The sequence below is a fragment of the Leucoraja erinacea genome, chromosome 15 (assembly GCF_028641065.1).
Source record: "Leucoraja erinacea ecotype New England chromosome 15, Leri_hhj_1, whole genome shotgun sequence".
Taxonomy (NCBI): domain Eukaryota; kingdom Metazoa; phylum Chordata; class Chondrichthyes; order Rajiformes; family Rajidae; genus Leucoraja; species Leucoraja erinaceus.
The window spans coordinates 37,974,130-37,996,321 of NC_073391.1; the positions used below are offsets into that span (position 1 = coordinate 37,974,130).

Here is a 22,192-nt window from a genome sequence, read left to right on the forward strand (position 1 = left end):
GCTCCCTTTCGGAGAATTACACCAGACTGCATCGAACAGGCAGGACTTGCAGAATGCTTTGCATTTCTGTGGTTTTCCTGTGCTTGGTCACTGTGAGGCAAAGTGATGGTGAAAATCAATATCTCAGGCAACAAGGGAGATTCCCGTTTGGTCGGCACCAGCCCTCGAGAACGGAGCAAAATTTAAGTAAAAGAAAGAGATGGAGTGGAAGTGGGGGGGGGGGGGGGGGGATTGGCGACAAGAGATGTGATAGATATGCAACTTGGTATCCAATGACTGTGACTGCTAATAGGTCGGAGGGATTAAAGTTTTGACCAAAGTAATTATAAATATTAACTTGGAGTTTCAACAAGTCTGTCAGAAGTCTGCTTTACCTTTAAACCATGCTCAGCTTGAAACAGCAATATTGAAACATTACTACAGCACTTCATCTGGGAAGCGACTGATTTATTTTCTTACCTGCACAAGCTAACAATGTAATCTTGCCACTATTTTATTTCCACAGTACAAATATGGATATTAGTGCACATTCTCTTTACAGATGGGGGACTGAACGAGCTTTTACTGCCAGGGAAATGGCAATTTGCCAGCGATAATGCTCCAGTTCAAGACCACAGGGTATATTTATCATTAGATGCCATTACAAGGAATGTTTAAATATCTTACAGCTGCTAAAACTGGAAAAAGTTCTTTCCGAGCACTGGAAACACACACAGATACCAAAATAGTGAGTATCGGCCAAATTCCTGGTCTCTGTAGTAATGTTAGAGTAATATTTATATAATGAATAACACATTAATGCAGTGGATGGGAATTTAGTTCGAACTGTGTTCCATTAAACGCAAGATGAAAAAGAAACCCCAATCTCTTGCGGTGATATCTGCCTCGCAGGCAGCACCGGAAAAAAAACAACCTAATGAATAAAAAAGGAGTGGTGCGTGAATGAGGACAAACAACTCTGAACAAATGTAGAGCTCCTCTTGCAGCTGTGAGGGCGCTGAGCAAAGATGAGAGGCAAAGGGCACTTGCCGAGTCTGCACCTCCAACAACTCAGGGAGTGAACAGTCAACACCCGCTGCAAAGTGGCATTGACCAGAGAGCTCATTTGATACTTTCAGTCTGTTTGCCCAGGCTAGCACTTACAATGCCTGTCATTGGCTGTTCTTCCCTTTAAGTAAAGAAAATTAACAGTCCCTTGGAAACAATAACGCTCTACATTCATAATCTGCTGCAATTTAATCAATTTGAGGTTATATAATAAAAATTCTTGTTCCGTGTGAACAGTCTTGCAGTGAGCAAGGGTTGGAACCAGAATGGAAATCTTAAATTCAGTAAGATCAAGCCTGACAAGATTAATGAGCCAACATTCTTTCTACTTTTCCATCTATGGAGATTTCTGAAAAGGTCTTTCTTTCCACTGTTTGTAATACAAGCCTATCTTCAAAATAAAAGAATCGCTCACTTTGTTTGCTAGCAAATTAGGTGCCTATGGTTACAACTTCCTTTTTAAATCTCTTTTAACAGTTCAACCGGGACGCAAAACATTTAATTTTATTTTATTTTTCACAGAGCTCAAAAGCTGGCAGTGAGACAAGGGTAAAAATACATTTAACACAGCTGGCCTGGAGGCCTTTGCCAGCTGCAGGAAATCTAGAATTAAATGTTCCTTGTATCTGTAAAGTCATGACTAAGGTAAAATTGGAATCAAAACACAAGATTTGCTTGTTCCAGGCTATCAGCTTTGCAGTGGATATCCAGATTAATCTGTTGCTGCCTCTCACAGTCTGGCCAGACTATAAATTAAGGGGGGGGAAAAAACAGGCAAAGGGAAAAAGTCACAAAGTACAAACAACAGAGTACTCTTGGGATTCGATGCAAGCTTAAAAAATCTCCTTGAACCACTGGCTCCAAAATGCACACGTTGTTTACTGTTAATTCTGCATATTTTCCTTTGTACAGCACAATATTGCAGCAATATAAATGGGTCATTTCACAAATTGTCTTCCAATATTTAGATTTAGTTCAAAAATGTTCTCCAAATATCAAAGTAAATTAATCAACTTCACCAAAGGGAGTTTGTCTATGGATAATAATGTATGTGGTACTTTGCATGGGGGAGGAGCTGTTTGAGGTTCAAAGGATATTGCAACCTATAACTTGAGCCACATTCTATGCCTGATCTTTCAAAGATAGGCTTTGTTTAGATTCTTAAGTGAATGTGAACATTATTTCTTTTTCCTTCTGCTAAACATTTCATCTAGGAATTGGAGGAAACAGTCTAAACACTTACTGGCAAGGTTACAATAAAAACAGCAGCTGAACACAATTCCAAAACTGTCAATATTCGCTTTCTGCTTGTGCCTTTGCTACAGCCCTCATTTCAAGGATTCGACACGGTTTTGCATTCCGACTACACTGAGTCGCAAGGAATTATCCTTCAGAGGTGCCAACATCGAAACTGGATTGATTTCAAAAGCTGATATTTGCTTGGTGCAGGCACGAGGTTTTATTTTAAAATGCGGTTTTGGAATTTGGAGGGGGGGGGGGGGGGAAATAAATAAAACATATTTTTTTCCGATTGTGCAGCTAACCATGACAGCAGCTGAACAAACATGATATATGACTTCACATAAATAGCACGAACACTCATTAAATTCTCCATCGTCGTAAAATTTCCCTCCACCAACCATTACACTAAGAATGCTGACAGTACACATCATATCATTATTTTGTTTTTTAGCTCCTGCTGAGTATCTTGAACAGAGCTCAGTTTGGTGAAAATTACTGTTCTATTGGTCTTTGCAACTGTTATTTTGTTGTTGCCTGAACTTATTACACAGCAACAGCTGTGTCCTTGTCACGTTGCACTATAATTCTCTTTTTGCTCTGACATTTCATGAATAGCAACAGTAACAGGTTCAGCACATATTACGACAACTATAACATTGGATGGAAATAAATCTTTGCTGGCTGTGAAATCAATCAATTCAAGCTTTTAAAAAAATAACCTTAAGAATTGAAAGAGCCAGAGAGGCAGGAATTGATCAGAATTAATTTGATGCCTGCTTTTACTAAAGGCATTATAGGCATGTGAGACATTAAAATAAAATCAATTGCCTCACTTTGTGTAATGAAGCATGCGGAAATAAAAATTAAGGGAGATAATGGTATTATACAGAGTGGCAGTGGCTCAGGTAAAAATAGTCGTGCGTTAAAGTCCAGAAATTCAGTAATACCAAAGACATGACCATAAGTGAATGTTTTTAGGCAAATACACACTGCGCAATAGAAGCAAGACCATTTGCTCAATTAATCAAGTCCCTTTCTATTTCCTGCTTATCTTTTCATCATTTCTTAACTCAGTCTCATCTACTATTCTAATTTACATTTAAATATATTTATGCTGTTTCCGTTTCCATGCGGCATTGAGGTCCACACTCTGAGAAAATAAGTTTTGCTCAAATTATTTCTTTGAATTTATCAGCTACTACAATAGTATAATGTGTAGGTGGATGTTTTCACTTAGATATGGTCTCTCGTTTTGGTCTCTCCCTCCCCCTCAGAATGAAGGTGCCCCAGCCCGTTTGATTTTTGGCACCAGCACAAGTTTAAATTGGTTTTATATCAGTGGGACAATGATTGCTTGCCCATGTTTCGTAAAATTACAAGTTAGTGCCAGTCCCTTTTATCCAGCCATCTAATCCCATTATTAACCCTACATTGCTCAATGTTATAAAATATCGCTTCCTGTCACTTGATACACAGAACTATACAGCGGACCATTAAAAGGTGCGACTTCTAAAACCTGCAATGGGAATGTTGATCAGCTCTGAACATGTAACTTAACCTGGGCCTTATAATAAAATCATGGTCTCGAACAGTGAAAGATGAAGGCCATTATGATTCAAAACATTATGCCCGGAGCTGATTGAGCTTGGCCCTCCTGTTTCATTATGTCACCCGATACCTTCCAGAGAATGTCCAGTAATTTACAACCAACCATTTGCTGTCTATGTAACTACTGGGGTAACCGACCCTTTACAGACCGGCCTCAAATAATCTCTCTCTATTTCCAGGAATCAAGCCTGCTTTCCTTTGCATTTTCTCTGAAATTATGTATCGACCCAATGCACCGTGTTAATCAAGGGCAGCAGAGAAAACACGGGAAAATGGTCGACTGTCTCAAGGGAGCAAAATGGAAAATTTAAAACACAGCCTCCTCTTTGAACACTGTGAAGCTTTCAAACAACTTAAGTTGTGACGCTGACAACTAAATGTTTGCTAGAAAGCACAAGTGTAAGTTCCTGCACTCGAGGAATATGTGTGGCTCAGTATGTTCTTCAACGGTAGCGTGAGACAACCTTCACCACAAGGGCTTTAAGCTGGAAAGAATGCAGAGAATATTTACATGGATGCTGCTAGGACTTGAGGGGCTGAGCTATCGGGAGGGGTTGGGCAGGGTAGGACTTTATTCCTTGGAACAATTGACAATAGGTGCAGGTGTAGGCCATTCGGCCCTTCGACCCAGCACCGCCATTCAATGTGATCATGGCTGATCATCCCCAATCAGTACCCTGTTCCTGCCTTCTCCCCATATCCCCTGACTCCGCTATCTTTAAGGGCCCTATCTAGCTCTCTTTTGAAAGTATCCAGAGAAACGGCCTCCACAGGCAGAGAATTCCACAGACTCACAACTCCTTCTGTAGTTGTACAGAGCCCTAGTGAGACCACACCTGGAGTATTGTGTGCAGTTTTGGTCCCCTAATTTGAGGAAGGATATTCTTGCTATTGAGGGAGTGCAGCATAGGTTTACAAGGTTAATTCCTGGGATGGCGGGATTGTCATATGCTGAGAGAATGGAGAGGCTGGGCTTGTACACTCTGGAGTTTAGAAAGATGAGAGGGGATCTTATTGAAACATGTAAGATTGTTAAGGGTTTGGACACGCCAGAGGCAGGAAACATGTTCCCGATGTTGGGGGAGTCCAGAACCAGGGGCCACAGTTTAAGAATAAGGGGTAAGCCATTTAGAACGGAGACGAGGAAACACTTTTTCTCACAGAGAGTTGTGAGCCGTTGGAATTCTCTGCCTCAGAGGGCGGTGGAGGCCGGTTCTCTGGATACTTTCAAGAGAGAGCTAGACAGAGCTCTTAAAGATAGCGGAATCAGGGGATATGGGGAGAAGGCAGGGACGGGGTACTGATTGGGGATGAACAGCCATGATCACGTTGAATGGCGGTGCTGGCTCGAAGGGCCGAATGGCCTCCCCCTGCACCTATTTTTTATGTTTTCTATATTTTCTATGTTTCCTGCACCTATTGTCTCTGTGAGAAAAAGTGTTTCCTCGTCCCCGTCCTAAATGGCGTACCCCTTATTAACGTGGAGGCTGAGAGGTGATCGTATAGAAGTGTGTATAAAATCATCCAGGGTAAGGTAATCAAGAACCAGGGGATGGATGTTTAAGATGAAAGATTTAATGGGAACCTGAGGGCCAACTTTTTCACTCAAAGGGTGGTGGGTGTATGGAACTAGCTGCCAGAGGAGGTAGTTGAGGCAGGTACTAAAACAGCATCTTAAAGACACCTAGCGAGGTACATGGATGGGGGTGGAAAATTGCAACCTTCCGCCCTGTTTCGACTAATGCAATCAACTCGACGTGCACAAACGGAAGATCAAATAGAACAAGTTGTCCAACAACTTTAGGCTGTGCATGCCACACGAAAGAAGAAACATAGAAAATAGGTGCAGGAGTAGGCCATTCGGCCCTTCTAGCCTGCACTGCCATTCAAAATGATCATGGCTAATCATCCAACTCAGTATCCTGTACCTGCCTTCTCTCCATATCCCCTGATGCCTTTAGCCACAAGGGCCACATCTAACTCCCTCTTAAATATAGCCAATGAACTGGCCTCAACTACCTTCTGTGGAAGAGAATTCCAGAGATTCACCACTCTCTGTGTGAAAAATGATTTTCTCATCTCGGTCCTAAAAGACTTCCCCCTTATCCTTAAACTGTGACCCCTTGTTCTGGACTTCCCCAACATCGGGAATAATCTTCCTGCATCCAGCCTGTCCAACCCCTTAAGAATTTTGTAAGTTTCTATAAGAAACTTCTATAAGAAGAAGAAGGTACATGGATAGGAGGGTTTGGGGCCAAACGTGGGCAAATGGGACTAGCTTAGATGGAGCATCTTGGTCTCTGCGTGGATGAGTTGGGCTAGAAGGCCAGTTTCCATCCTGTGCGACTTCCATTAAATGAAAGGATCCTACTACTACCTTACCAGGAGCAAGCAGGGATAGGAACTCACAGACAAACACTCCAGACCCTATCACAATATTCAGTCTAAAACATTCAAGAGCAAAAACATTGATTGGCAGAGATTTCAAATGAAATTTTAATGTTAATAAAGTAGCCTTGTTGAAGAAACGCGGCAGAAACAAATCCATGTACCACTGGAATCCAGGTCCCGCAGTTTTTATTTATTTAAGATCTGTTTCCATCAATCCACCCAACACTACATTGGCAATTTTAAACAAGGAATGCAGCTTTCAGCTGGAGCAATCATATCCTTATCAACACTGTTCAAACATTCCTGCAAACAAACCGAAAATACCATAGAAAATTCACAACAAAATTGAAAAGTAGCTGGAAGATGTCACGTGTTAAAATAACTGTTGTTGAAGAGGAAGCAATATGATTGAAAAGCATTATGAAAGGACTACACAGAAATGAACAATCAGTGATAGACATCCCACGTGTTCAAGTATTGTTCGCACTGGAATCAACTGGTTTTTGGTAACTCTTCAACAGTATGCAGGTACATAAGTGGTACAGTAACTACAGAGAGACAGTGGAGAGATTAATCTACAGGGACACCATATCTAATCATAGCCTGGCTTTTTGGCAATGCACAATAGCTCAAATCCATAATATGTTCTGTGATCTGATCCCTACTTTATAAACTATCTATCAATCTGCAAAATAAGTTTGCGTCAGTTGTGGCAAGGCTTGCATGCTACAATGGAGGCAAGGAGAGGTCGGCAGAATCGCTGGCAACAACGCATCCTTCCCTCGACGAGCTCAAAGCGTTCTATGCTCGCTTTAAGCAGAGGGTCAGTGATAAGACGCCACCTGTCCCAGCCGTCCTAGGTGCACGTGTACCCACGGGCACCACCACAGATGTCAGATCGGCCTTCGTTCGAGTGAACCCATGGAAAGCGACTGGTTCGGTTGGAGTCCCCAGCCACGTCCCCAGAATCTACTTGGACCAGTTCACAGATATCAGGAAGGGTCTCGACCCGAAACATCACCCATTCCTTCTCACCAGCGATGCTGCCTGTCTCGCTGAGTTACTCCTGCAGTTTTGTGTCTATCTTCGGTGTAAACCAGCATCTGCAGTTCCTTCCTGCACATATTTTTAACACTCACTGCTCCATTCTGAGGGTCCCACGTGCAGTAAGATGACCAATCTCTTCCCGACGTCAAAAAAAACCCAAAGTGATGTACTTCCGGGAGATCAGGTAGGGCCAGGCGGACTGGTCATTGACTTCAGTGTGGAGTCGGTATTAACGCTACCGAAGTGGAGATGGTTGACAACTTCAAGTCATAAGTGTAAATATCAACAACTTGTCCTGGTCAACCCTATCAATGTTACAGCCAAACAATTGTGCCAAAGCTTTTATTTCCTCAGAGGACTAAGGAAATTTGGCACATCTCTAATGACTCCTACCAATTTCTAGCGATGCATCGGAGAAAGCATCCTGCCCAGGTGCATCAATGCTATGCCCAAAACCACAAGGAATTGCAGGGAGCTGTGAACTTAGGCTATGATAATAATAATAATAATCTTATTTATATAGCACATTTTTAGTCAACTTGCATTGACCCCAAAGTGCTTCACATAATTACATTACATTTACACACAGGCAAAGGTGGGTGAAGTGTCTTGCCCAAGGACACAACGACAGCATGCACTCCAAGCGGGATTCGAACCGGCTACCTTCCGGTCACCAGCCGAACACTTAGCCCACTGTGCCATCTGTCGTCCCACAAGTCACACAAGTCAACCTGCCTCGCATCCTATCAACTCCACCTATGCCTCATGAGAACAGCCATCATAATCAAGGGCCCTTCACTCCCCCGGTCATTTCGCTCTTTTCCTCTCTCCCGTCAGGCAGGAGGTACGGAAGCTTGAGAGCAGGGGCGCCACCAGATTCAAAACCATCTTCCCCATTGTAATCAGACAGCTGAACGGACCTCTCACATGCTCAAATTCCCGATCTTCCAATGTACCTTGTTGTGGTCCCTGCACTTGTTTTTTTTAATCTACACTTTCACAGTAGCTGTAACACTAAATCCTGCAGTATGTTTACTTTCTCTTTTGCACTACCTGATGTACTCCTATATAGTTATGATTTTTTCTGGTTAGCACGCAAAACAAAATGTTTCTCAGTGTCGTGGTAGTGACAATAATAAACCAATACCAATAGGCTCCCCCTGCTGTGCAATCATTATAACCATGATAGTAAGAATCCATTAATAAATAAGGATTCGATCAGGCATTGGTCCAATTCACAAGGGCAAAAAAAAAACTATCATCAGTTAGAAATAAAAATGGTCAAAAGTTAGAATACCCTTCCATTGCACAGCTGGTTTGAGAATTTTTAGTTTAGTTTAGTTTAGAGACACAGCATGGAAACAGTCCATTCGGCCCACTGAGTCCGCACCAACCAGCGATCCGCGCACATTAACACTATACTAACACACACTAGGGACAATTTACATTTATACCAAGCCAATTAACCTAGAAACCTGTAGACCTTTGGAGTGTGGGAGGAAACCGAAGATCTCGGAGTAAACCCACGTGGTCACGGGGATAATGTACAAACTCCGTACAGACAGCACCCGTAGTCGGGATCGAACCCACGTTGAAAGGCAACAACCCTGTCGCTGCACCATCGTGCCACCCTTTGCTGTTAAACCTGCCTGGACTTAGGACACTCATCACCAGCCACAATCACTGACCTTCGGTCAAGAGCATCAATTGGCAAATCTATCGACTTTCCAGTAAATAAGTATCTCAAGAAACTTTCCAAAAACAGAATCTGACCACCCGTGAAAGCCGCAATGAAAGATAATGCCAGGCTCAACCGGCATCCCCCGTCACAACCGACAACCCAAAAGAATAGAGAGAACATCCCCATCGGATTTGTGAATTTAAGTGTTGTGACTTTGACAATAAGTAGGTCAAGAGAGATTTTTCCACAGTGTGATTCTTCCCCCCTGACTCCTTACAGAGGTTTAAAATGTTACTAGAGCCTAGCTGGATGGAATGTAGTGCTCTGTTTTAAATTAGTCTGAGGAATTGTTTATTGAAACAACTTGTGTTCATCATTTTGGATTTGGACCCCACAAAATACCAAATTGTTGTAGTCAGCAAATCATATTAATTTCTTGTTAGATCTTTCAATGCAGGTCTGGAACAAAGACCAACAAAATATTTTACTAGGTGTAACTTGGCGTTTCGCCAATCACTGTCCACTGTGTGTGTTAAAAAACAATGAGTAATTTCTTTGCTGTCATTTATTAACCCTTTGTCAGCTTTCTACTATAGCAGCCCGAGGAAGGAGAAATTATTCCATGCATCACTTAAGACGAGGAAAGTAAGATCTAAATTTTATAAATTCAGCAAGTCACAATGTGTTCCATTGATGATGGAATAGACTTAAAAGAAGGTCAATGCTGTAATGCAGTGCAAATAGGCAAATAATGTATCCATAACGGGATCCAACACAATGTAACATGCTAAATGACAACATTAAAGACTGTCCGTGTACAGTGGAAACCGACCATGTATTATGTGCGGATTAGTAAGTATGCACCGCAGCACTCCAGTCCGCTCAGTGATTCAGTAAGGTCAGCTTTGGTCTTTTATTTTAGGGACATAAGAACTGGAATATGCAATTTAGGTCTCAGAACATGTTTCATCTTCCAGTAAGATCATGCCTGATCCGTGACAAAATTCCATCAACCTGCCCTTAATTCTCACGATTAGCCAGAAGCACACCAACTTTAGATTTAACACATCTGCAAATGCAGTGTTGTCCCCCACATATGTCCCGACAACATCCAGCACACTCTCAGCAGTACTTGTCTTGCAAACTCCTCTCCCTAAATTACAAATTTCGGGACGCATAGCATAGAATAGATTTGAAAGAAGGTAAATGCTGTAATGCAGTTGAAGAAGGCAAGGCACATAATTTGTCCATAACAGGATCTTACACAATGCAACATGTTAAATGACAACACTCTGTTCTTGACCGCTTGAGCCCTGCAGAGAGTGTTGAACAGAGGCCCCAGTCCTTTACAGACTTTTCACTTCTTCCATCCAGTCCACTGTCACAAAGCTTTACACCAGTGAGACACAAAGTGCTGGAGCAGCCCAGCAGTCAGGCAGTGTCTCTGGCGAACATGGACCAGTGACGTTCTGGGACAGAATCAGTTTGAAGAAGGGTCCTGACCTGAAACGTCACCTATCCATGTTCCCCATAGATGTTGCCTGACCTGCTGAGTTACTCCAGCATTTTGTGTCTTTGTTTTCGCAAACCCGCATCTGCAGTTCCTTGTTTCTCATTGCATTGGAAAGGTTGGAGCTATCATTAAGGATACCTTCCAACTGGCCATTCCCATTTCTCACTTCTACCTTCTGGCAAAAGCAACATGACCTTGAAAGTCCAGACATAACACACTTAAGAAATGTCTCTTCCCCATTGCTATTAGACTCCTGAACTAAACAACTCTTCCACAACTCCCTCCCAGAGATGCGAGCGCATACTGGTACTCTTAGCTCCACCTCATCTGATTATTGTATTATTGCACTGTTATTGCACCACTTCTTTGCACCATTCTGTTGTTATAAAACTCCATCAACCTGTCTTATCGTGCATCCCTTAATTCAAGGGTTACCAACCTGGGGCAAATTTCGCCTACCCAGGGGGTAAATTTGTTGATTCTGGATTTGTCCATATTTTTTCTTATTGACTGACTGTGTTTGGTTCGGGTATACCCATATCTGTTCATCATTAGTTGCTCATAAATAAGTGATGTAACATTGTTATGTGCTATTTAATTTAGCTGGGGTAAATGGGACGAAAAAGGTTGTGAACCCCTGCCTTAATTCCTTCGATTAACGGAAGCGCTCTAACTTCAGATTGAACACATCTGCAAACACAGCGTCAGTCTCCACATATGTCAATTGGATTTATTGTTGTATTTATCATTACCATAGACACACTGTTTACTCTCTGAGCTTCATGTGAACAGGAATTTCATTGTGGCCTGGTGTGTACAACAAACTAATCTGCATCTAAATCATTCAGAAATAAGCACAACAATTCTGGGAATCACTCAGTGTATGTGGAAATTAAAAACAGGGTTAATGTTTCAGGTCAAAGACTGAAAACCTTATGAACAATGCAAGAGATTGCAGATGCTGGAATCCTGAGCTAAAGGCAAACTTTCCACGAAGAAGGGTCCCAACCCAAAACGTCATCTGTCCATTTCCCTCCACAAGTGTTGCCTGAAGGGCCTGTCCCACTTGGGCGTCATTTGCGCGTCATTTACGCAACATAATTTACATGTCATGACGCACGCGCGTGATGCGTGCATGGTGCGTGGTGACGTAGGCAGCGGCGCCCCAGGATTTTGGGATGTACAAAATCTTTGCACGCCACCTGCGTGACGCGCAAATGACGCCCACGTGGGACAGGCCCTTGATCCACTAAGTCCCTCCAGCAGTTTGTTAATTGTACGTGAAACATTAACATTTTCTCTTTCCCCAGATGCTGCCTGACCCGTTGAGTGTTTTTAGAATTTTTAGTTTTACACCAGATTTCCAGCAGGTTTTGATTTTTATTAATGATTCAGACTGATGTAATGCTTGAGCACAGGCAGCTCTTCCCAGCTCCTTTCTCTGCCATCATCAACACCAGCTATTATCAAAAAAGTCAAAAGGAACTGCAGATGCTGTAAAAAAAAACACAACGTGCTGAAGTAACTCAACAAGTCAGGCAGCATCTGAGGAGGGAATGGACCGGCGGCATTTCAGATCGGACCAAAAATTATTCACATCCCTCCCTGCAATCCTTCATTCAAAATCGCTTCAGTTCTGGCCACTCCATCATCTATGAGTTTAGTAGCTCCGCCATTGGTGGTTATGTCTCCTGGTACCACAGCCCAGAGATCTGAAATTCCTTTCTAAAACCCCTCTGCCTCTCTACCCCTTTCCTCCTTTTAGTGGATCCTTAAAGGTCTGGTCCTAGTTCAATCTTTCAGTCACTCATTCTCTTCTGAACTTCAGTCAACTGGCCTGTGATGTAATTTAGAATAACCGTCACCAAACATTGTTGTGCAATTGTGTTTTGCTGTGGAGAATACAATGTTCTGTAAATTTTAATAAAAACAGGATGACTTCACATTTTCCATGGTTTTGGCCCACTTTGAATCACATTAATTGCTGAAGTAACAAACTTTTCTAATTTAATGTTTCCACACATGCTGTGAATAATACCATCCATCTTTGCTTCATCATCCATGAATTGGCAAAACATAAGTAATGGGAAAGAAAGTCATGTATCCAAGTCATTAATAAATACTGTTAATTATTGTGGCGCTACACTGATTCCTGTGGGACGCTGCATCTTATTAACTTTCAAAAACTGGAAGAGCGGCTGCCCCGCAGTGCTGGATACCCAGGTTCGATCCTAACCTTGTGTGCTGTTTGTGTGGAGTTTGCACCGTTTCCGTGCAACCTCTGGATGCTCCGGTTTCCTCCTACATCCCATAGTTGTGTGCGGGGTTTGTAGGTTAATTGGCCTCTGATCAATTGCCCCTGGTGTGTAGGAAGTGGATGAGAAAATGGGCTAACATAGAACTAGTTTGAACAGGTGACCAATTGTTGGCATGCACGATGTAGCCAATGGGTGCGTTTCCATTCCGTCTCTCAAAACTAAACATTTTCTTTCGGGGAAATAATCAGTGCAGCCCATTCTTTCATTTAACCCACTAATGCAGCAAATTGATGAGGTAAATCATCTACCTAACCTCTATTGTTAACCAATTTTCTTTTCCTGTCTTTGTTAGGCTTGGACCTTTCCCAAATAAAGCATCTACTGGCTCGCTGGCAAGGTTGCATCTATTAGCATTTCTAATTGGCCTTGAAAAAGAGGCAACAGGTTACAAATGAGCGGTTTGAAAGGACGGTCTATATCCATGTATGGTGCTTCCTCAATTGTCTTTGTAAAGGGCCTGTCCCACTTAGGCGATTTTTTTAGGCGACTGCCGCGACTGTCATAGCCGTTGCAGGTCGCCGATAAAACCGGCGTGCAACAGTGCATACAAAAATATTATGACAACATTCAAATTTAAATTATCCATAATATAACTTTAATGGAATTCACCGATGTCATCACCGGCAACTATCTACATCATCCTGACTACAGCACCTACATCATCCTAGCGAAAGCACCTACATCATGCTTCATCAGGCAAAGGTCGCCAAAATGTTTTGAACATTTCAAAATTCTGCGGTGACCAAAAAGACTCTACGACTCTTTGGGCGACTGAGGAGATTATACTGGCAACACCCCATGTAGCAACAGCCTAGTCGCCTGTAGTCTCCTAAAAAATCGCCTAAGTGGGACAGGCCCTTAGGTTCCTTTCATATATTACCAATTAGCAGGAGTACAGTTGTGCTTATTGTATCTGAAATCCTACATTGTAAAACAATTATTTTGGTCCCTTGAAGCAGCCCCCATCCTTCCACAAGACCTTATGGGTTAATTCTGCAGTACATTGAGAATATTTTAGAATGGGTAGCATTTTGGAAAGCAATCATGTTGCATTGTTCAAACTGTGAGTCAATACAAACAGAACACTATGCTATTAGCAAGGCAACTTCTAGCCTGGCGGGGAGAATTATCCTGTTTGCAATTTCAAGACGGTAGTAGTACATCCTCACACTCCAAAGGTTTTCTTAACATTTTAAATAAGAACAGCAAAACTAATAAGAAGCTAATTGCTGATTACAGATCCCTAGAATAGTTTGCAGATACCAATTGTGTCTTTTAAATTAACTCATAAACAGATTCATGTTTCTAATCTAATTATAGGCCCGAATAAAATTAACTTTAAATACACTCTTAGCAGAACCTCACAGAGAGAATCACATCAATGCTGACTTTACAGTTAATCATCAGTAATCCAACTAATTAAATTTAGAGCACCGAGGAGCCTTAGCCAAGTAGCTGGTAGTTTGTATTAAATTCTGACAGTGATGGATTGTTGGTGAATAAATTAAAGCTGACTAAGACATTTGCTTATAAAGTATCTGAGTTGATTTGAATTAAAACAAAGTAGAGGCAGGCTTGGACCAGTCAAAGCCCGAGGGACGTTAGTGAAATCATCAGCATTAAATTGTTTCTGCTTTGCTCAAAATAAAAGCTTCCATCCAGCATGAGGCTACATCACACCAAAGAAAAATCAAATGAATTTATTCTGCAGCAAATGCAAAATAATCCATGTGAAAATAAACACTGTGCTCTGTGCATGTCTGAAACAGAGCACAATTCATCCTGACAGCACACTGCTCCACTTAATCATTTTAAAGTGTTGTAGCAAAGCTTGAATCGGTAGTGTAAACATATTTAGTCATTGCTTTCCTGAGGAAAAAAAAAGCCTCTAAATCAGGCCACTCTATCAGTATTACCTAGGAGCTGCTTGTTTTTGTGCTTCATGTCACTGCAGCTGACTAGCAAGAAACGCAATAATTAAATCTCTCTTAATGCAATCAAAAAAGAAAGCTAATGTGAATTTTGTCCGGAATCGAACGCTGAAGATACACTCAGAATAGATGTGCTGCATGAAGCTTCCATAGGAACAAAACAAAAATAACTTTCAATTTGTTGTCAGTATTAATAATACTGTACTGTGTTATTATTAACCAGCGCTACAGATCAATCGCCTGCGATTAACTAGTTCAGGATCAATCAATGCAGCGAATTGCTTAGCCAGGATTAACCAGCAAAACATATCACTAACCAGTCTACAGATAAGTCAACAAAATTAACTAATACAATGGATAAGTGGAGTCAGGCACAAGAGACTGCAGAAGCTGGAATATGGAGCAACTAACAACCTGCTGGAAGGGCTCAGTAGTTCGATCAGCATCTGGGAGAGGGGAGGAATGAACAAGTGACCTTTCGGGATGGATCCTGAGGATCAACCAGCACTACTGATTATTCACCCAGTATTAACTAGTGCTGTTTAACACTGCCTGAGATTAACCACCAGTGGAGGATCAATTACCTGCGATTAACTATTCTGGGATCCAGCAGAGGTCTGAATTGATCATCTGGGATTGACACAAGAAAGCAGGAGCAAGAGTAGGTCACCAGCATCCTGCCATTAGTTATGATCACAGTTGATCTGGACTGGTCTCAACTCCTCGACTGTGTCAGTTCCTATAACCCTCAATTCCTCAATCTTTCACACATTTAGTCATCGCCATCATCGCCAGAGAATTCCTGAGAGTTATTTACCCTCCGGGAGGAGTCGTTTTTATGCACCTCACTCAATTTTCAATGACTGCCCCGATATTTTGTGACCAGTCGTCCAGATCAATTCACCAAATGTAACTAATGCAGCAGATTCATGCCGCTAATTAACCCGCGGGGACACAGGATATTGCAGATTGGATATAAAAACTGACCAGTTACTACAGCAAGGATAATTCCCGGTGCTGATGTGAAATTTTTAACCAGTGATTTCATGATTAAAGCAAGCATCTAAATCCTTTCAAGTCTGGTGCTCAAGTATTTCTAAAAATCCACAGTGACCTTGATGCAGAACAACAACTGAACAGAAAGAGCCGTCGCGCCCGTGTGTGTGATATCACCTCAACGCTCAGACTCTTACCTCTCGTAATGTCTGCGCGTACATGTGGCGGCACTGGTGCTTCCGGGATTGCCTCCTAATTCATCGTAGATCTGCTTCCACTGTCGACGTGCCGTTATCTGCCATGATCACAGGGGGAGACGGGGTTAGTCGATACACTGACAACTGCCTAACCTATCATGGGGAATTATCCCACCCTCCCTTAACGCACTGTTCTGCTAGTTACATGGATGTTTTACGAGACAAAGAACCCTAGCTCAAGGTAAGCCAATCAGTCTGAACAAAGGTCCCGACCTAAAACAGCACTTATACATGTTCTCCAGGGATGCTGCCTGACCCACTGAGTTACTCCTGCACTTTGTGTCGTCATTTGTAAACCGATCAGATATGCGATAGAGACACAAGAAACTTCAGATGCTGGAATCTTGATCAAAACGCAAGGTGCAGGAAGAACTCAGCTGGCCAGCCAGCATCTGTGGAGGAAATGGGACAGGTGATGTGTGCTGAACCATAATAGTATCTTGCTGGATGTTATGGAAGGTCCATCCCCCTCTCCCCAACCCAAGCCAACCCCACATCCTGCTCACCAGCCAACAGTATTCCCATACAGGTCAGGAAGAAACCCAATACTTCAAGAGTCAGATGGAGAATTGTGCACACAAAAAATAAAATGTATTAAAAAAAATTTTAATCCAGTTTATTCCAATCCTTGAATTTTTTTAATCCATTTTTCTCCCATTTTTTCCCCACTTCTCCTGCACCACTAACATTAAAAAGCAATATTTTCCTCAACTGGGTCCAGTGATGCTCAATCTATAAGCGACCACTAGAGGGGGGATGTGAGCAACTCAGTCCCCTACCTAAGACTGTGATCTATTGATTCCCTACACCTGTGGCATCTAGTCAGTTACTCATCCCTCAGGCCCTCGATCGCTGTTACAAATCAAATTGTATTAACCTGTTCCACATGACATTAAGCATTATATATTGGATGGAATATCTAACTGAATATTTTCAGCGATGCGCCATATAGGAAAATGCCTGACTTGTAGCAGTTTGACTGATAATGGACATTTCAAAACCAGGACAAACAAAGGTTTCTAAAGAAGAATCTCAACCTGAATCGTCACCCATCCCTTCACTCCAGATATGCTGACTTTCTGAGTTACTCCAACTTTTTGTGTCTATCAAAGGTTTCTTTCTGATGGATCGATTGGTGGAATATCTCAATTTGGACTGTAAACTGTGGGACTGCACATGCACAGCTGATATTAACTTTTGCCAAATTTTTCATTTGCTCTGATTTGGGCAAATTGAATATTGGAGGTCAGTGGTTATGCGTGGGATAAATTAGATTTTCCAGTTCAGCCCATCAGCGAAGGTGATAAATGCTTCCATTTACTCCTGAATGCAGCGAATATCTACGTGAAATGGGTTTTGCCACGGCCCGGAATCTAGTGTCAGAGCCTGCCCGAATTATCACCAGAAAAGGGGTTCCAATTCTCCGCAGGAGGAGAAGATCCCAATTTGATTCACTTCCAAATATCCTCAGTCAGCATTGGTGCAAGACCATAATACTCTGATCCAGTACAGTAAACCTGGCGGTGTGAATCACGTGCTAGCCTCGGTAATGCAAAGGCTGACTAAAAGGATCCACAAGAACATATTGATTTTCTGTTCAGCGCCAGGATTCTGTTACAAGGCCCTCCTTTTATATTTCAATTTGCATCCCCTTGATTTGCAGTCATATTTCACAATGCCCATTCAATTTTACAAGGCGTAACTATTGTGCCCGAGTTCCATATTCAGAAAAGCCTCACAAAGAAGAAACACAGCTCCACTGTAGCCTGATTTGCATAAAAGCCCTGTATGAGAACAGTGTATCATGTAGAGAAAATGGGCTTTTGCACAGCGCAATAGTCAATGGAATTTCATTACTAAAGGCTGTAATGGAAAACCTAGGCAACAGGGGTACTGTTATTATTAAAACAAACAAAAGAGTTTGTTTCAGAAACAATGCTGTTTCTTGCATCCATTTGCTGGCAATTACATTTTCTACTTCCAGTAAATAATATTTATAACTTTCTATTATGAAGTGGGCTTTTATGCTTTGTTAGCAAACTGGCGGTTTATTAAACTGCATGAATACAGACATTATAAATTCTTGACGCTGAGCACAAAGCAAACATAATCTGCTTTGTTTACAATGCAGGAGCTAAACATTTCATATCTCTGCCTGGAGCTGAAATTGCTTAGAATGTGGCAGGTCATTCATGATCAGATAAATATTCTGTTGGGCGCAAGAGAGATGGGGTAGGGAGAGTGAAGGAGAGTGAACATCAGACCACATGGAAATGGAGCAAAGTGAAAAGGAGTGGGTGGGTGGGAGAGGGAGTGGCAGAGGAAGCAGACTGTAAGGGAGGGAATGACACAGACAGAGGAATGAGAATCAGTGGCAAGAGAAAGCATTACTGTATATATCATGCCCAAAAATATATTACTATGGAAATTTATAAACTCCTACATCTGATGTAAGCAGTGACTGGCTTTTATACTCAGCTGATATCACGGCTCATGATCATTTATTTTTTAAATTCCCTTGAGCAAGATATTTTGAGTCACCAGAAATAAAACTGTTTTTTTGGTTTCTTCAGTTATCAATAATGTTAGTTCCCCTATTCTACAGATGTAAAAAAAATAGCTTTTCTAGATAACCATTACTGGAATCACAACATTCTATTTCACTCAGAACCATTCAGTATCTGGAGAGATGACTGTAAAAATAAAATTTGCATTTATGTTGAATTGTGATCTTTCACCAATTTTGAGGGCAGAGACTTCTAATGAAGGCAAATGTAATATCCAATCCATCAAAGTCCCATAATAAAGGTGATATTAAAAAAAACACGTTATTTACCAGTTAATCTAATAAAAAATTATCAATCTCAATTATGAAATTTTACACTGGCTCCTAGATTTTGGAGAGGTGAGAAAGGGTTCCAGTGTTCCCCCCTTCTTTTGTGCGAAAAGGTGCTTTTTGCTTTCACCCCCAAGGGGCCTCATTTTTTTAATAAATTTACACCGTGAACATTTTTCCCCAACACAATAAATTATTTATCGCACTGTATAATATTCATTAATTTAGACACCCGAAATGCACCACTACAGACAACACTTGCTTTAATATCTTATCCAACTCAGAGAACAGTGAACAGCAATGTACCAAAATGCCATTCTAAATTTTGTGCTTGTATTTCTAGAGTGGGACTCAAGCCGTTACTCTTTGAACTCAGTCGTGACAGCTCCGTTGATCGACGCCCAACGCAAGTGGACTGAGACGGGGAAAAACATTTTCAGCCAGTGAGTTTGAATCTGTCACAGAAGGCAGTGGAGGCCAATTCACTGGATGTATTCAAGAGAGATGTTAGATTTAGCCCTTAGGGCCAACAGAATCAAAGGATGTGGGGAGAAAACAGGAACAGGGTACTGGTTCTGGATGATCAGCCACTGGCTTGAAGGGCCGAATGGCCTACTGCACCTATTTTCTATGTTTCTATGAGTGCATTTAAAAGTAATTTTTACAGGCAGAATTAGCCTGCACAAATAGCTGGAAAGTTAGTGCTTTAACAGTTGCTCTAAAAAAAATGTTAATCATGCCTTAATCATACAGACTGCTTTAATCTCCCGTTGACTGACCAGACAAGCATATGATGTGGAAGCCATTGCTCAGTGTACTGATGGATTTTAATATTCCATATTAGCTTGTCAAACAAAAAAACAACTTACAATTGCTCTTTACAATTCTTTAACAACCATTACTGACTCACTTTTCAGCCATTAATACTTTCCCATAATACAAATGAACAGATGCCAAGTAAGCAGCCAAGTAAAAATTCCTTTCTACAGTCTTGGCTTGCCTTTATAATTGTCCCCTTTGAGAGGCAACCTGGGAAAAAATTACAGAGCTCACTTCTTTCCTTGACAGAGGAGCTGTTACATGTGTTTTCCACTTATAGCTTTTTTACAATAAATGTGCTCCATTCTAAATCTGGATCTAATCTCTAGCCTCCGCACCAAAAAAAAAGGATTTATAAACACACTTGGAATGGTTTCAGCCGCGCTCAAGAACTTGCCATAGCCACTGTTTATTTGTACAAGCCGCTGAATGACAAGGCCGAAAGAAACAAAAAGTCACAGACCGTGATCGCCAATGCTGGACTTACCGCTTCATATCCTCCCAGATTTTGGGCTGCTTGAAACATAGTCCAAAGGTTAACTGTTAATAAAGAACAATAAGTGTAAGGAAGATGGAAAGAAAAAGTAGGAACTGTTTGTATTCTTGTACGTTAGTATTAGTCTATTAATTTTTATATGCATATTATATACATAATTATGAGGTATTAACTGTAAAGAGAGAAATTGGACCCATATGTACACATTTGTAGATCATGCATAAAAGCATTAAAAACATTTTTTTTTTATTCAAGAGAAAACAGCGCGAAAACAGGCCCTTTGGCGACCGAGTCCGCACCGAACAGCGATCCCCGCACATTAACACTATCCTACACACTAGGGATAATTTACACTTATACCAAGCCAATTAACCTACATACCTGCACGTCTTTGGAGCGTGGGAGGAAACCGACGATCTCGGAGAAAACGCACGTGGTCACGTGGGAGAACGTACAAACTCCCTACAGACAGCACCCGTAGTCGGGATCGAACCCAGGTCTCCGGCGTTGCAAGCGCTGTAAGGCAGCATCTCTACCGCTGTGCCATCGTGCCGCCTTGAGTTTTATTCAGAGGAGACTGCTCTACTGGACAATTTTATGTGAAATCATCCCCATGGTGATATCAGGCTGGGCATTTCCTCAGGCATTTCTCAGCTGGCATTTGGCTGTCATCTGCCCGGCACAGTAAAGTCACATGCTGCACATTTTCTCCCTCGTCTGCAGAAATTGGTCCCTCTGTGGACAACCTACAGCGTACCAGGTGCACATTGCAGAGGGCAATGCACACGAGACAGCAATTGACAATGTGGCACTGTGACCTCGGTGTCTTGCATATACAGCATCTGCCAGCTTTGGTTTTCAATGGTCAGCATAATGGGAAATGATTCCTTGACTGATCACAGCCTCAATGTTCATATATTCCTCGCTACATGTCGTAAGTCAGCCCATGCCTAGCGATGGACCGGGCCACTCAAGGCCAGTTTAATTGAAGGCACTCAGCGCTTTCCCTCGCATCCACGGCTGCTTGCACTGCCACTGGACTATGGCTGCCACGGCCAGAGCTCTAAGCTCCAACCCGCCTCCCTGTGGTAGCCCCGGGTAGTGCATGCAACCTCCGGTTGGACCCATGCACGCCCCACTGTAACATTGAAGATAAGACACAAAATGCCAGAGTAAGTCAGTGGGTCAGGCAGCATCTCTAGAGAAAAGGCATTGGTGACGTTTTGAGTCGAGACCCTTCTTTAGACCCTGTTGCGCCATTGTACAATTCGTATGTACACCATTTGTGCGCCCTTGACCAATGCCTCAAACATTTCGAGCTACCCCAATCACCATTAGTGTTCAAGAAGGAACTGCAGATGCTGGAGAATCGAAGGTACACAAAAAAGCTGGAGAAACTCAGCGGGTGCAGCAGCATCTATGGAGCGAAGGAAATAGGCAACGTTTCTGAAGAAGGGTTTCGGCCCGAAACGTTGCCTATTTCCTTCGCTCCATAGATGCTGCTGCACCCGCTGAGTTTCTCCAGCTTTTTTGTGTACCATTAGTGTTATCTGAGTTAGGACAACCATCGCTCACAAAGAAGAGGAGTTGCAATGAGGAGGCAACTGCACTTTACTTTAAAGCCTGTTACTGTCATTATTTAATGAGCAGCATTGACGGATCAGCATTGCTCATGACTCGTACTTGGCATTCGACATAGGAAACACAACAGGCAGCCAAGTGCCTCACCTGAACAAACTGACCATTTGTACAGCAGGCATCATAATCTTGCGACAATCCCAGTCGTTTTAAAGTCTTTACGAAATGTGGTTTCCATTGTACTGTAAGTGGACAAGCTGTCAACTTGCACACTGCAAACTTGCACACACAGCAAAGAGAGCAGATCATCTGTTTCGATGGTGTTGGTTGAGAAATAAATACAAGCCCGCTCCAGGTCGAAGCAGGATTTCTTTCCCGAGAACTGTTCATAACCCCAGCAATCCCTATGTTGGAATTGTAGCTGTACAGCAA

The 22,192-nt window shown here is 42.1% G+C and overlaps 1 protein-coding gene across 1 annotated transcript in view; it reads right to left on the reverse strand.

Annotated features, from left to right (window-relative positions):
• Positions 1-22,192, reverse strand: part of arid5b (AT-rich interaction domain 5B) — a 154,560-nt gene that overhangs the window by 16,138 nt on the left and 116,230 nt on the right. Inside the window, exons 7-8 of the mRNA XM_055647199.1 lie at positions 20,174-20,226; positions 15,972-16,069 (exon numbers count right to left, since the gene is read on the reverse strand). Coding sequence (XP_055503174.1) covers positions 15,972-16,069; positions 20,174-20,226 — 151 coding nt within the window. The remainder of the gene's footprint in view (positions 1-15,971; positions 16,070-20,173; positions 20,227-22,192) is intronic.